This window comes from Aptenodytes forsteri, unplaced genomic scaffold, assembly GCF_000699145.1.
Source record: "Aptenodytes forsteri isolate BGI_AS27 unplaced genomic scaffold, ASM69914v1 Scaffold147, whole genome shotgun sequence".
Lineage (NCBI taxonomy): Eukaryota > Metazoa > Chordata > Aves > Sphenisciformes > Spheniscidae > Aptenodytes > Aptenodytes forsteri.
In genome coordinates this window covers 1,816,482-1,830,090 of record NW_008795320.1, presented here as the reverse complement: position 1 = coordinate 1,830,090, position 13,609 = coordinate 1,816,482, and the positions used below count along the sequence as shown (strand labels likewise).

The 13,609-nt window shown below is 50.2% G+C and overlaps 1 protein-coding gene across 1 annotated transcript; it reads right to left on the bottom strand.

The window, feature by feature from the left end:
* Positions 1 to 176: 176 nt before the first annotated feature.
* Positions 177 to 13,601, bottom strand: TMEM259 (transmembrane protein 259). The gene is made up of 11 exons (XM_019472226.1): positions 13,368 to 13,601; positions 10,854 to 11,120; positions 10,360 to 10,528; positions 8,053 to 8,163; positions 6,588 to 6,710; positions 6,146 to 6,246; positions 5,187 to 5,244; positions 4,793 to 4,876; positions 4,079 to 4,211; positions 3,564 to 3,663; positions 177 to 2,680 (listed from the first exon to the last, which is right to left on the bottom strand). Exons 1-11 carry the CDS (start codon positions 13,599 to 13,601, stop codon positions 1,832 to 1,834), a joined length of 2,229 nt encoding a protein of 742 aa, XP_019327771.1. The 3' UTR covers positions 177 to 1,831.
* Between the last annotated feature and the right edge of the window lie 8 nt (positions 13,602 to 13,609).

Here is a 13,609-nt window from a genome sequence, read left to right as displayed (position 1 = left end):
TCCCCGGCGAGCCACAGGATCCTCACACCTCAACTTCCAGCAGGAACCCAGCACAACTGCTAGCAGGACACCAGAGCAGCACCACAGCAGCTGTTAGATATAGTATTTATTATTATATACAAACACATTTTGTACATTAATTAAATAGAATGAACTCTACTCTTCATTCAGGGGGGGGGCACCTGGGCAGAAAATGCAGAGAAAGTGAAACGGGGGGCTCTGAGCCCCCACGGTGCTGACATGGGAACCCTTTCCTGGTGGAAGACACTGAAATGCACACAAGAGCCCTCCGAGGGGGATGGACTCCACAGACGCTGCTCAGCTGTGGGGAGATGAGGCTGAACTCGGGGACACTTCTACAGCGACCCAGTTGCCCCCCAAAGAGCAGAGTGCCCCACGTGTCACCTCCCAGCGCTGCCCTTTTCCACCACGTTTCTCCCCGAGCTTCTCTCTCCTCTCAGCCCTACAGACACGACACACTCCTGTGTCGCCCCGCTCTACCTACAAGCGTAAACCCTCCTTCCAGCCATATCCCCGCCTGGGTCCAGCCCACCCTCAGGGGCAGCCGGTCCCCGTCCCAGCCCCCCAACTCAGCCAGCTGTATCGCGGAGGGGTCGGGTACAGCCAGCCTCACCTCCACTGCCAGGGAAATGAAGGAAAATTAGCTGAAATGTCTTGGCTTTAGTGTTTTGGTTCTTTGCTAAACCATCTCATGCCACAGTTCAGCCAGTGAAAAGCTGCTCCCTCCTCTGGGATGGGGCTGATCTTCAATGCGGACGTGTCCCATTGAAGGGACAAGGCACTGAAAAGCAAACTACATCACCCACAGCGGCAGGCGCCAAAGCAGAGTTGTACAGAGGCAGAGCTGCTGTCCTCCTTGTCCCAAACATCGCTACAGACACCGACGCTACAGATCAGCTCCCAGCAGATATTACTTGAGACCATTTGCCTGTGCCAGTAGCTCCCACTTTATGCTGGCCACATACATCTAAGAGAGCTAAATTCCCAAAGCCCCCGCGGAGGTCACCAGCAGCAGAAGGGACAGCATTTCTCCATGGCTGACCAGCACAGGAATCAACCCCGCTGCTTCCAAGCCCAGCCAAACGCATCTCTCCTGGATGGAAGCTCTAACCTGCACACGGCAGCTTCTACCCCTCAAACCCACTGACCGAGGGAAGTTCAAGGACGAAAAAAATGGGGCTGAACTGCAGTTTCTGCTTTGGTTATCGCCCAGCTTTGCCCTGGCATGAGCAGATCTAGTGTTTGGGGAAGGTCTTAAGTTCTCCTTCTCCTTAAGGAGAAGGAAAGTTTACCAGGTTTCTCCTCTGCCTTCTGTGGCTCTCCCAAGGATGTCCGAAAACACTTTCCCCGTTCGTACGCAGCTGCTGTTCTAACCAGAAAGCTGCCACACACGCGTGGTCTGTCACAAATCAGCTGACGCTTGTGAACAGCACCTGGACTGCAAACGCGACCGCAGGGGGCAACGCTGGGGCAGCCGGGGGCAAGGAAAAGTGCGGGCACGGAGCCGACTGCAGGGCTGGAGGAGGCAGCCTGCTCGCCTGCAGCCGCGGCAGGAGGCCCCCGAGCCTCGCAGGCCGTGGGAGGGAACGCCTCGTCCCTCCCTCCCAGCAGTCCCACGCGCGTCAGCCTCTCGTACACAAGCGCACACGTGCTTTTCCCAGGGGATTTCACTGCAGCACCTTTCCTCTGTCCCAGCTGCTCTGCCTCCGTTAAGAGGAATTCATGGGTTAAGGATGACGGTGAAGTGAGAAATAGTAACAAACGAAATCCAAATGCCTTCCTGGCAGTCCAGAATTACAGTAACAGGGACTCAAGAGAGGCTCCTCAAGTCTGGCTCCGAGCAAGGTTTGGAGCTAGGTGTACTATCCGCCGGTGCTGGGCAAGGGCTGCTTTCCCCCCGGTCCCCAAGAGCACGACCCAAGCGTCTGTCCTGGTCAGCCTCCTCCACAAAGGCTGGAGGGGTCTCTGCCACGCTGCTGTCTGCAACGCAGTTCTTGGCGCCAGGTTTTGCTTGGCTGTCTGAGCCCTCGACAGCCTCAGTCTGCTCAGGAAGGGAAGGGCTGGGGAGTGAGGCCCCCTCCTCCTGCAGCGGGACGAGGGGCACAGCTGGTGCCGCCTCTGCAGCGGGGGGAACATCTGCTGCAGCCACCACAGATGTTGAAGTGACCTCAATGGTGATGGAGCCCATGGCCGTCTCCGGGTGGTCGCTGCTGACCCTGATGCGGGCAACCAAACTGGAGGCAGCAGCAGCATCCTGGGGGTTCCCGTTGGCCATGGCTTCGTGCACCACATTTGGCTCCAGGAGGGTAGTGCTCAGGTCGGAGAGAAACGAGGCTTCTGTAACGATGGCAGCTGTCTCAGCTACCCAGTTCAGGTCGCTGCCAACAGAAGCCGCTGTGGCAGCAGCGATGACACTGGAGGCCTCGCTGGGCGTCAGGGCAGCCGTGCTGCTGCTCTCCCCAGAGGGTCCGGCGGCCAGGTGGGGTCGGCGGCTCCCCACATCAACGGGGGCAGCTGTAGTGTTGTTGTTGAGGTTGTCTTGGAGTGTTGTCTGAGTCCCCTGGCCCACCTGCTGGTTCTGCAACAGCATCTCCTGGATCCTGATCTGCTGGAGAATGGCTGGCAGCTCATAGTGATGGAAGAAGTAAATCATCGAATGCTAGAGAAGGCAAAGAGAAAGGAGTCACTCCTTGGGCCTGGGCTGCGAGCCCAGACATACCTTAGAAAACTATGCTTTCCTCTCACTGTGAAGACAGTGACTGGAGAATTTGGCTGCTCTGATAGCCAAGAGGTTATCTGAAATTTTGGAAAGATTTATCCCTTCTACTACGATTCCTGAAAGCTGCTTTTATAGTTTCTCTCTGAAGACAGGCAATGGAGTACAACCCCCCCTTCCCTTTTAAGGGCTGAGAACAAGAAGAGTAAAGACACTTCTCTGGCCCATCCTCAGTTCCCTGTCTCCATCCTGCAGCAGAGAAAGGGGGCAGGTCAACAGCCAGAGACACACAAAAGGTTTGCTTGACCCAGGATACTGGAGACATCAATTTGGAGGTGGTCTTGCCAGCATCTTCACTGCACAGACGACCAACTCCTCAGCCTCTGCATGGGATATCCTCAGTGGGATTTCTTCCAGAAAGACGGGATAGAAATCCTTCCCTAACGCCTTCCAAAACTCACTTGACATCAGCCTACTGTCAGGCACGTGGCTGGATTTGAGCCAGTGACCAAAAAGTCCTGCTGTTCAATAGCCTCCTTCTGCTGTTCCATTTCCAAACCAGGGATTATTTCAATCTCTTACATAAATAAAGATCCCTACTCAAACTCAGCTCGACAAGAAGTTTGATAAAAAACCAACTGCAGTGGATTTCCTTCACTTTTTAACAGCACAGGCAGCGTGAGCAATCAGCAGTGTAACAGTTTAAATCGCAGGCAGCCAGACCCCTCTGAGGCGGGTGGAGTGACCAGGACTGAATTCACAAGGATGGCACCTGCCCCTGTGCAGCTGGTTGCACCAACGTGCAGCAGAAGTGGCAGCTACTCACCTGGATGAAGAGCCACGAGGTGACGAGAGCCAGGCTGCTGTACTGCCCGTTGAATCGATAGTGGTAAGCATAGAAGGCAAAGTGGTACAGATAGAAGAACCTGGACAGAAAGGCAATAAACATCAGGATATGTCAACGGACAGGACAAACGCGAGTTTCTTCCCACTCCTAACTCCGTTCTGAGCTGGGGCACTTTGCACAGGGTGGTGCAGACTCCCATTAACAGGTAATTAGAATTGCCTCGCTATGAACAGGTCTTCAACAGGGCAAACCAAAGGGCAGGCAAAGGATTGAGGTGATTCTTGAGACCCAGGCACAAGACCCAAAGTGGAAGCGATCGCACTTTGGACCCTGTGGCAGGCAGGACAGCTCCCAAGGAGACGTACAGAAGCTCTCAAGAGTGGAAGCCCTCCTGCCCGGGAGGGCTGGGAAGGATCTGAAGCAGCCTCCCACCAGAGAACGGGACATGCAGTGAGAACGCGCAATACGGGAGCCAGGTCCCAGCCAGCTCTTACCTGAGCCAATGCCTCTTGCTCGTATTGGTGTGGCAACAGATAGCATCGTATTGGTCAGCCAGCCACACGATAAGGATGATGTAAAACGCAGTTGTGGTGTCATTGAAGAACTCTGACATAATGGCCTCCATACCTACAGGACAGAGGGTGTCTGACATCAGCACGCTGCAGGGCACAGACACCAGTTCGGCAAAGGGCTTCCCAGAGGGGCGTGTGAGGGAATCCTCCGTCATGTCCAGAGCCGGGGCTGTACGACTGTACAGCAAAGACCACAGCAGGACAAATTAGCTCCGTTTAAAGCAGCAGCTAAGGGCGAACATGTTTCACCGCTGACTGCAGTCACTACACAGGCCAGAGGATCAGCTGGCTCCGGACAGCGCAGATTTCGGGGGTGGGGGGGTGGGTGGTGTTTGTTGCTTGTTTTTTAAATTCAAATTGTGCTAATGCAACGTGGTCACAGGAAGTGTGAATCTGAAATGAACTAAAAGTGACAGACAAAGCTTCAGTTTATGTGATTTCCAAATGAACTGCTTTTCCAGGGGACCCAGAAGGACAATGCAGCTCACTGTGCCATCAAATTCCAGAGCCTTCCACCCTGTGATGAGCAGACACACTAACCACCTGCCGTGGCCAGGTCAGAACAGGGAATTATACTTTCTACAGATCCCAAAGGGAATTGCTGCACATTCACAAGAAGTGAGCTAATGTCCTTACCTACTAGAGCCAGAATGACAGTGAGGAGGGGAGCTGCAGGGAATGCAATTGTCATGTTCATTTCCAGCATCTGTAACAGGTCAACTGCAAGAAAGAAAACATACTATAATACAAAGTGGATGTGGGGCCACGGAACCCTCCACCCCATTACTCGCCATTCAGAGCACTGCAACGTGCAGTGAAGCCCACTGTCCCAAGTCCACCGGCCCTGACAATTGTCAAGAGACAGAACAGCTCTCGCAAGCACGGTGACGGGGCTATAGGGGGGATACATTCCCTGTGCAGCTACATCAGGACCCTTCTAAACGATGACAGTCAAGAGTATATACATGATACACTGTGCTGGAGCAGGCACAGTGTCCAGTACACCCTAAATCCCTTAGAAAATCCTTACCAATGAAGACAAAGATCTGATGGTGCGAGTAGCGCAACAGCATCGAAACGGACAGAGTCTGAAATACAAGAACAGAAGCCAGCGTTAGAGCCACACAGGTCCAGGGAGTCACTTTCTGAATCACGCTACGGCAGAGGCCTGGACAGGCGAGCTTGGACTTGCAATGTTGCCCAGCGTGCTGTGCATATCCCACGTTTGTTAGTTTGAGCTATGCAGACTGATTTCCCAAAGAATAATTAAGACTTCACAAACAGCAATTAGTCTTTGTATTACTGCAGTGAAATAGACAGTAAGTAATTTGTTTGTAGAGAGACCGATTCTGAATATTTGAGCAGGGGCCAAACCAAACAGCAGCAGCAGAGCTGGAACTAGGATTTCTTCCTGTCCTACATCTCTGCTCCTCCCAGCAGCTCATAATGCCTCTCCGACAACGGTCACCCAGCACTCACTTCCTCCTCTCTCACTGGCCACAATATTATTGTACAAGGAGCTGCATCAGTGGACGGTCAGACACAAAGGGAGACAGTCACCCAAGACTATGAACACAGGCTTAGTTATCACTTGGGATCTTGTCTAATACTTATCTGTAATCACCCCACACATAATCACAGGAGACTCGGTTCTATCGTGATCACGCCTGGCAAATGAGTTAGACCTGTTCTTAAAAGGAGGACAAACTTCCGCACCCCGTGCCTTGGCACCCTGAGTGTTTAACCACACTTAGAGGCTCTCGAACCCGAATCTCCCTTTTGACAAAAACACCCCCATTATTTCATTCTATTTCAGCTCCTCTGTTTGTTTCTGTTCTAGGACTTTAAGAACCCACATCAAAAAAACCCAGAGTAGAACCTCGTACTCCATCAGCTTAGCTTTAAAAGCAGATGAGAGCTCAGGCCTGTACTGTAACATCAAACATACGCTGACCAGCACCAGGCAATGCCTAGCTCCCGTCAACTTACAAATATGACCATGATGACAAAGGCTGCCAGATAGGAAGTCCTAGCCATCCACATGCTGACAAAGCGATAGTGTTCCCCAGACACCACGTTGCGAAGGAAACCTGAGAAAAAAGGCACAAGCTCAGTGCGATTAACCCACAAACTAAGAACAAACTTCCAGTGCTTTCTAAGGAAATAGGATTTAAAGCAAATCTATGGCAACACCTCCTCACGGCAGCACTCTTGTTACGCAGTGCAATAAGGCAGTAGGACATCACGTTTGCAGACATCTCTCCCCTCCCACTTGTTTCATTTTGTCCCTGACAATAACATCCCTACATAACACAGGGAACCGTTCCCTGCATAGAGATTAATCGATAGTCAGAAGACGATATTCATGCATCCATCATAAAAACATCAACTGCTCTGCACAGCTGCTGAAAGCGATTCCTCCAAGCCTTACCTTTGTTTTCTTCATTTTCAGCTAAAGCTTTGACACTTGACATCAGGATGTCATCATAACCCAGGAACTCGTCCAGCAATAGGCGACTGAACCTGTCCCCAAAGCACTGATCCCTGGTAGGATCTAGAGAGAAGACAAAAAAACCCCATTCAGATTGTTCATACCTTAAGCCACAGAGGCGGCAGGGCAAGCACACAGTCTTCTCATCACTCAGAAGGACACATTTGCCAGCAGACCTGCGTCTGCACTTGGACCTTTGGCAGCGTAACTAAATTGGGCAGGACTGGGAGGGAAAACGTCACCCCCTGACAAATGTAGCCAGGCTGTCAAAATGCTAATGTCAATCAGGCCTTAAGAATTACATCAGGGCTGTCACACTCTCTGTTGGCACAGACATAAAGGGAGTTTGCCTTCTAGGCTTGGACTATCTCCCTAGGCTCACGCCAACTAATGGCCCAGAGAAACAAGTTCTGGTAAGACTCAGTGGGCCAACTGAGACTTTTTAGCCATCAGCTGGACTCAGCGTGACGCTGCTGGGGCCCACCGTCCCCATCCATCCTCCTGCAGTGGAGGACACGCAAACGCCTCCCCACGGCTCTGGGCACTAACGAAGCCTGTTCAATTCCATCTCATGAAGCTGGTACTGCATTCTACTGTACAAACACTGATCAGCTTGTAAAAATAACCCAAATCTAAGCAAAACAGGAAGCATGAACACAAATAATTTTTCAGTAAATTACTAGGATACTTATGAAGGAATTTGTCTAGCTGAATTGGAAAACCCAGGTCAGTAAATAGACATTTAACATGGAAATTATTGGGCATTTAACATGCCCATGACCTATACGGGATCACTGCTTAATACTCCAGCCCAGCTGTGCTTCAGTTTGATTAGGAGTAAGTAACGAACTCTAGTCTGATTGCTGCACTACAGTTCATTACAGATCAATTATGATCACAGGCACGAGAAAGTTTGAGACCATTATTTCTGACTTGGACAGATTTTAATGGAGCAAATGCCAGGTGAAGAGAACGCTGTTCCAGGAAAACGGTCTGCTGGGCTAACAGGGGCACAGAAGTACGTTGAGACAGTGCCAAGCAGATCTGCTCAGCATCGTCCCCGACACATGCGCAATTGCTCCCGCCACTGGGCTCTAACATTGCGCTGCTGCTGCTCCACGCTAAGCCTAGATCTTCAGTACCATGAGGCTCTTCCTTCCTCAATGAGAAAACTGTGCTGGACACAACATTAGGGCTCACTGAAACAGGCTCCACCATTTCAGACTACTCCTCTTGGAAAGGTATGACCCACTAAAGCAATTTAAAGAAGCTCTCCTACACGGAAAATGAGCGCCATCAACTGTTATAAATAGTTTCCGCAAGACTAAAGAGGAAACGGCGCGTAGGTATCTCTGCAGAGCACTCACCCACCCCTGCACCAGAGCGGGCTGGCTCCCTCACTCACCCAAAGTCACCACCATGACTGGGATGCTGAGGCGCTGGCGAGTGCTCTGGGACAGGCGCAAAAACCCGTACTCCAAGGAGTACTCCACAATGTACTCTTCCTGCGGCCACACTGCAAGAGAGGGCGGGAAGGGAGACTCAACAGCAGGGTTTGCAAACAGCTACCAAGAAGAAATAGCACCTCTGGATTCCCTCCCTCCCTCCCACCACATTCTGGAAAAGAGAATTAGTTGCAAACACAGGCTCCAGGCTTCCTTCAACCAATTTAAAACAAATCAATACAAATTCTTTGAAATTGCAGCCCATTCCCTTGACGTTAGTCCTTAATGTGAAACTTCTGAGAAAGCTTCAGGGCAGTGGTTCCAAGCTCTGTCAAGCATTGTCCAGAATCTGCCCACATCTTTGCCTGGCGAGCCCTAGACCACTTGTTCTTGCTCTGTTCAATTTCTGCTTTCTATGTTGTTTAGGAAAGGAAACAGCAGGAAAATACACTTAACACCTGCTGAACACCAAGTGAACACTTCACAGGGCAAGAGCACTGCACTTCTCAGGAGACAGAGGTCACTGCTGCAATTACAAATCTCAAAACTAAAGGCAGGAGCAATTACGGCTTTCCAAAAAAATTTTGGTGCCTGAAGTTTCCTTGATTTTTTATTTACTTTTTTTTTTTTAAAGAAAAGTTCAAAAAAAGATGTTTTTTGCTACATCATCTCTGAAAGGACAAAACCTCCTGCTTAAGTCGGAGCCAAGCAATTTAATCCCTGATCTTTCGAAGTGTCACAGTGTGTCTTGCAAGAGGTGAGGGGAGGCAGCTGTCAGGCATCTCACAACAACGCAGCAAAAAAGTTAAAAGGATACAATAACTTAAAAGAAATGTACCTGCCTCTTCTGACTTACAGCGACACATCACTGACAGAAATGCCCACTTTACTTCCCCGCCTCTGATCCCACTTCTTGGGCAGCAAACGCAGGCGGGTGTGTTTGTTTCATCTTTTGTTTCCATTACAAAACAGTTTTAAGCTCAAATGGAAATAAAGTGTTTAAATAGCAACAAAAGAATTACTTCCTTTGTATCATAAAACATTTTTCCACGATAAAAGATTCTGTCTAAACATGAAATTTGGTGCACTTATAGCACAAGAAACCTGGAAAAAAACCAATAAAAACAGGTGTTTGGGGATTTGGGACCCATTTGAAAAGATGAATTTTTTAACTACATTGGGAAGCAGCACAATTCTCTCTCCCACCACGTTGCTGGATCATTTCCAACCAGGCGTTCAGCAAATCAAAGCACAGCCCGTCAGCGCGCACAGCACTGTACAACGTGACTCTTGCAGAACTTAGGCAATTATTAATAAAGGTATTGCACCAAAAATATTTACTGCTCTCTAGTCTTATGCGACTTAATGATCTTAAATTCAGGACTAATGAGTTCTGGATCAGCATCAAGCAAAACCACTGCAAGACCAAGGGAACAGTGCCATTGCAGTGTCCAGCCTCTCAATCCTCCACAGCTAGAACACCCAGTACTTCTGAAGAGCAAAGAATTCCAGTCTTTCCAGGGATAAAAGTGTAGGTGAAAAAGGCAAATTAAATAAGAATCCAATTGCCATGTTTCTGTTTTAACATCATTATTTTTTAATAGATTTCCTCCCCTAACTGCTAGAAACAGTTGTTTTCCAACACTGGAATTCCATTTTAAATAATACAAAGCCACTAGATCTCCCTCTAGAGTTTACGAGACATTAGCAGCTTAAGTCATGCTGGAACAAGGGGAGGGATAAAGCAGGATGATATCCTGAACGATGCAGAGCAGCTATGCTGTATCTCGCAATCCACTAAAACTTGCTCAGTATCTTTCAGGATTAATTAGCTATTCCAAGTACTGGTGTTGACTCAGGGACGCAAAATACAGCCCAAAGCCTGTTAACACAAGGAGGAATGTGCGCTGTCAGTGGGATCCCTGCAGATCTCAAGACGACAGCGAGCTGCTCAGAAGAGGGAAGTTCACATTAATCTGAGATATCTGGCACCGATCACTGCAGAAACACGATGCCAGACCAAGAAGCTTCAGGAAATTTTATAGCCCAGACGACCCCTGACTCCCAGCCTCCCTCAGCCGAAGGAAAGATCTTGCTGTGGATCTAGTGTTAGTATTGGCAAGATTAACCACCGGGGAATGCATCAGGGAAGACATTTAAGGTTACTATGCACGTGCCCAGAGAAGCCAGAAGGAATGAGACGTGCAGGGAAGATGCACGGGGCAGGGGAAGGAGAGAGCACAGATAGCAGCGTAAGTTGTCTTTACCTGCTCTGGCTAGCATCTCAAACTCGGACACAGTCTCCCTCAGAGGCTGCATACCTTTAGTGGCTGCTTCACTAAACAAGAACTCCTGGCTTTCATTGTGGGTCAGTGCCTCGGTGCTGCTCACCCGGGATGGCTTGAGGAACACCTTGGGCTCGATATCCAGCTCAAACTGTTGGAAAATCGTGGCAGGGAAAGTCATGTTAGCAGTCATTTCAGTTCCCATCTTCTGTGCTCCCTCTGTGCCCCCGGCAAAGGCCTCCACCACCAAAAGGAGGACAAAAGAGGCCGCCACTTTCTCAGGCTTTACTTTCTATCTTAAACCATCAGAGGCTAACGTGGAGATTCAGGAAAAGCCACGGAACACACTCTGTTTCCAGGTGACTGAGGGCTCACAGAGGGACTGTGGCATACTTAGGATTCTAACAAACCATTTCTCCCCAAACCGACACCCAGGTTCCTATTTCCTTCTGTGTATAGAAGGAACACGTCTTTACCTTGATAGAGCTGTTTTCAAACATATCCACAGTCATTTCCTCCTCTTCCTCCTCCTCTTCCTCAGCTGTGGACTCAACTACCATTCCTGGGAACTTCTCAACACCACAGAATTGCAGGAAGATGGGGGCTCGGCTCGAGTTGCGCTGTATTTCCACCCGCAAGATGCCATCGCGTGGCCATTTCTCTCGCACGTGCTCCAAGCAGTTAATGGGCGAGCGGGAAAAGGCGATGTGAATGTAAGCCAGGATGAAGAGCACAAAGAGAGCCTACACACAGCAAGAAACAAAGCAGAGACCATCAGCCCAACCAACCTTGGCCTGTTTACAGACTCCCCAGTTTTAACCGTCTCTTCTTTGCCCATAAAGACACTGGGTTAATTTAGACAAATGGATTTGTAAGTGGAGAAGAGCTTTTATGCCTTCCAACCCTGGCGGTCCTGCATCAACAATAAAGCAGCCCAGAATCAGGCAATTTCAGCACTACCGTACCAACAGGGGAACACTGCAGAGACAGCAGCAAGAACAATCTCCTCCTGTTCACAAGACCAGAGCTGCCACCGATACCTGTGCGGTACACGTGTCCTGCTGAAAGCACAGGCCACACGCACAGGCCCCAGTGCCACGTAAGGTCCTGCAAACCAACAACATCCCCAAAATGACTGCACCGCAGGCAAACCGATCAAACACAGCACCAACGTGTGATGAGGCTCCAAAGCATACTGAAAGAAACAGAAACGCATCTGTGGCTTTCAGCCATTTTCCTTCCTCAGCACAAAGTGTTTCCTGTTGAAGCCCGAAGAAGACTGCCCAACTTTACAAAGGCAAAATAAAGCAAACCTCAACAAAAGACAACCCACCACAAGAGCAGGACAACACAAACCCACGGCAGAATCGCCAGCTCCGCATTCAGACCTGCCACTCGCCGCTGCGAGGTACGGACTCTGCCACAGCGGAGGTCGAGCTGGCCTGCCGAGGCTGGGCTCGCGGAGCATCACCACTCCCTTGCCCCGGCTCAGTCCAAGAAACAGCTGTAAAGTCACAGCAAAACAAAGTGGACTAATAAAATTCGTTCCCTATAGCGAAGGTAGTAAATCTAGCATGATGTTACCCAACGCTGTCCAAAGTTCACAGCTGAAAGCTCTGAGAAACGCCGGTACAGTAAGCAGCACAGCTGAGTTTCATACAATCACTTTCCAACTGCATTAAGATGCTCATTGCCAATTAAACCAGCTGTCCTTGCTACATTTCGTTCTTGACCTATTTGCTGTGAATAAACAGACCGGTAAACATCACATCTGCAGAGGAGCTGCATTGGAAGACGCTAGGGAAGGTAAATCAGAAACACCTCCCTCGTCGCAGGAGGAGCCACGTCGAAGCTGGCAGAACCACGAGCAGTATCAGGACTCTGCGAACAGCAGTGCGCAGGACCACAGTCTCTGACTTCACCTCCTACCAGCACCCTGTGCACAGAGCCGAGACCAGGCTGTTCTCTGCAGATGGCCTGTGAATACTCTTACTTCCTCGGGAGAGCTTTGATCAAAAGCAGACAGCAGCAAGAACCGCTACCAGCTGGACCGCTCGCTCTGCCTGACAGCGTCACCGTTAGCACCATCCCCGTTCCAGTCTCCCTGTCTGCCTGAATCCAGTTATACAACGGGGGAAAAAAAAAGAGAGAGATGTTAAAACCTTGAACATTTCTTGGGAGGGGAGAAAATGTATATGTGCAGTATGAGACAAGTTGTCCTAAATGTTTTCTTGCTTTAAGAGGCTGAATTTTAGAAACTCAGAGCAGAAGCGCACTGTTGTCACCTGGCAAGCTCCTCTCCTTCCTTCCCCTTACTCTAATTTCCCATACTGGCACTGGCGAGAAGTGTCAGCGTGCGCCCTGGAAGCCACGGTGCAGGATTTAACCTACGGGCAGTTCACCCCACGGACACCGACAGGCCCCTCTGTGGGTCTCCAATCCTGCACCCACATCAACAAGAAAGCAGGTGGGTTTTCACCCTGTTACACAGAGGTGTGATACTGTGCAGGCACAGCTGAGGGTGCCGACTGCTAAAAAGAAATGGGGTTAAAATGGGGTAGTGCATTAATTGCTTCCAGAAACGACAAGACTCCAACAAAACTCCAACAATCAAATACCTCATGTATGCAATGTATCCGAAAAGAGTGATTGCTTGGAAACAGAAATCTTTCACGCCACATCCCTGGACCTGACCCACACCAGCCTGGCTGCCCAGCAAGCTGGCTCAGTGATTTCCTTTTTATTTCCAGCTCTGGTGGTGTGGGGACCAGCACAGATCGTTACAACTATTCACCTCTTTCTCACAGAAGAGGCGCCCACGGGAGCTCAGTGGACAGCTCGGGGCAGGTGGCCCAAACACAGGCTGCGACCTCTAGCAGAGACAAGCTTTTTTGTGTTTATAAGGAAATTCATGCCTCAGGGCCCGACTGCAGGCTAGCAAGAGGAATGTCCACTCCTCCCCATAAAGCCCCCGTAAAGCTGCCCCTCACCTTGAGGAGGACAAAGAACTCGAAGACGCGGCGGAAGGAGGGTGGGAAGAGGCGAGCGTAGGTCACTGCCATCTTGAAGAAGAGCGCGTGGAAAAGGCGATCGCGCACATTGATCAAGGGGTTCTGGTTGAGGTTGGGGTTGCGGACACCCCGGTTGTTCCCCCCGGCAGCCCCGCCACCCCCGTTGTTGTTGGCCGGGTGGTGGTTGTTGGCGTTCGGCTGGTTCTCGGACATCCTGACGC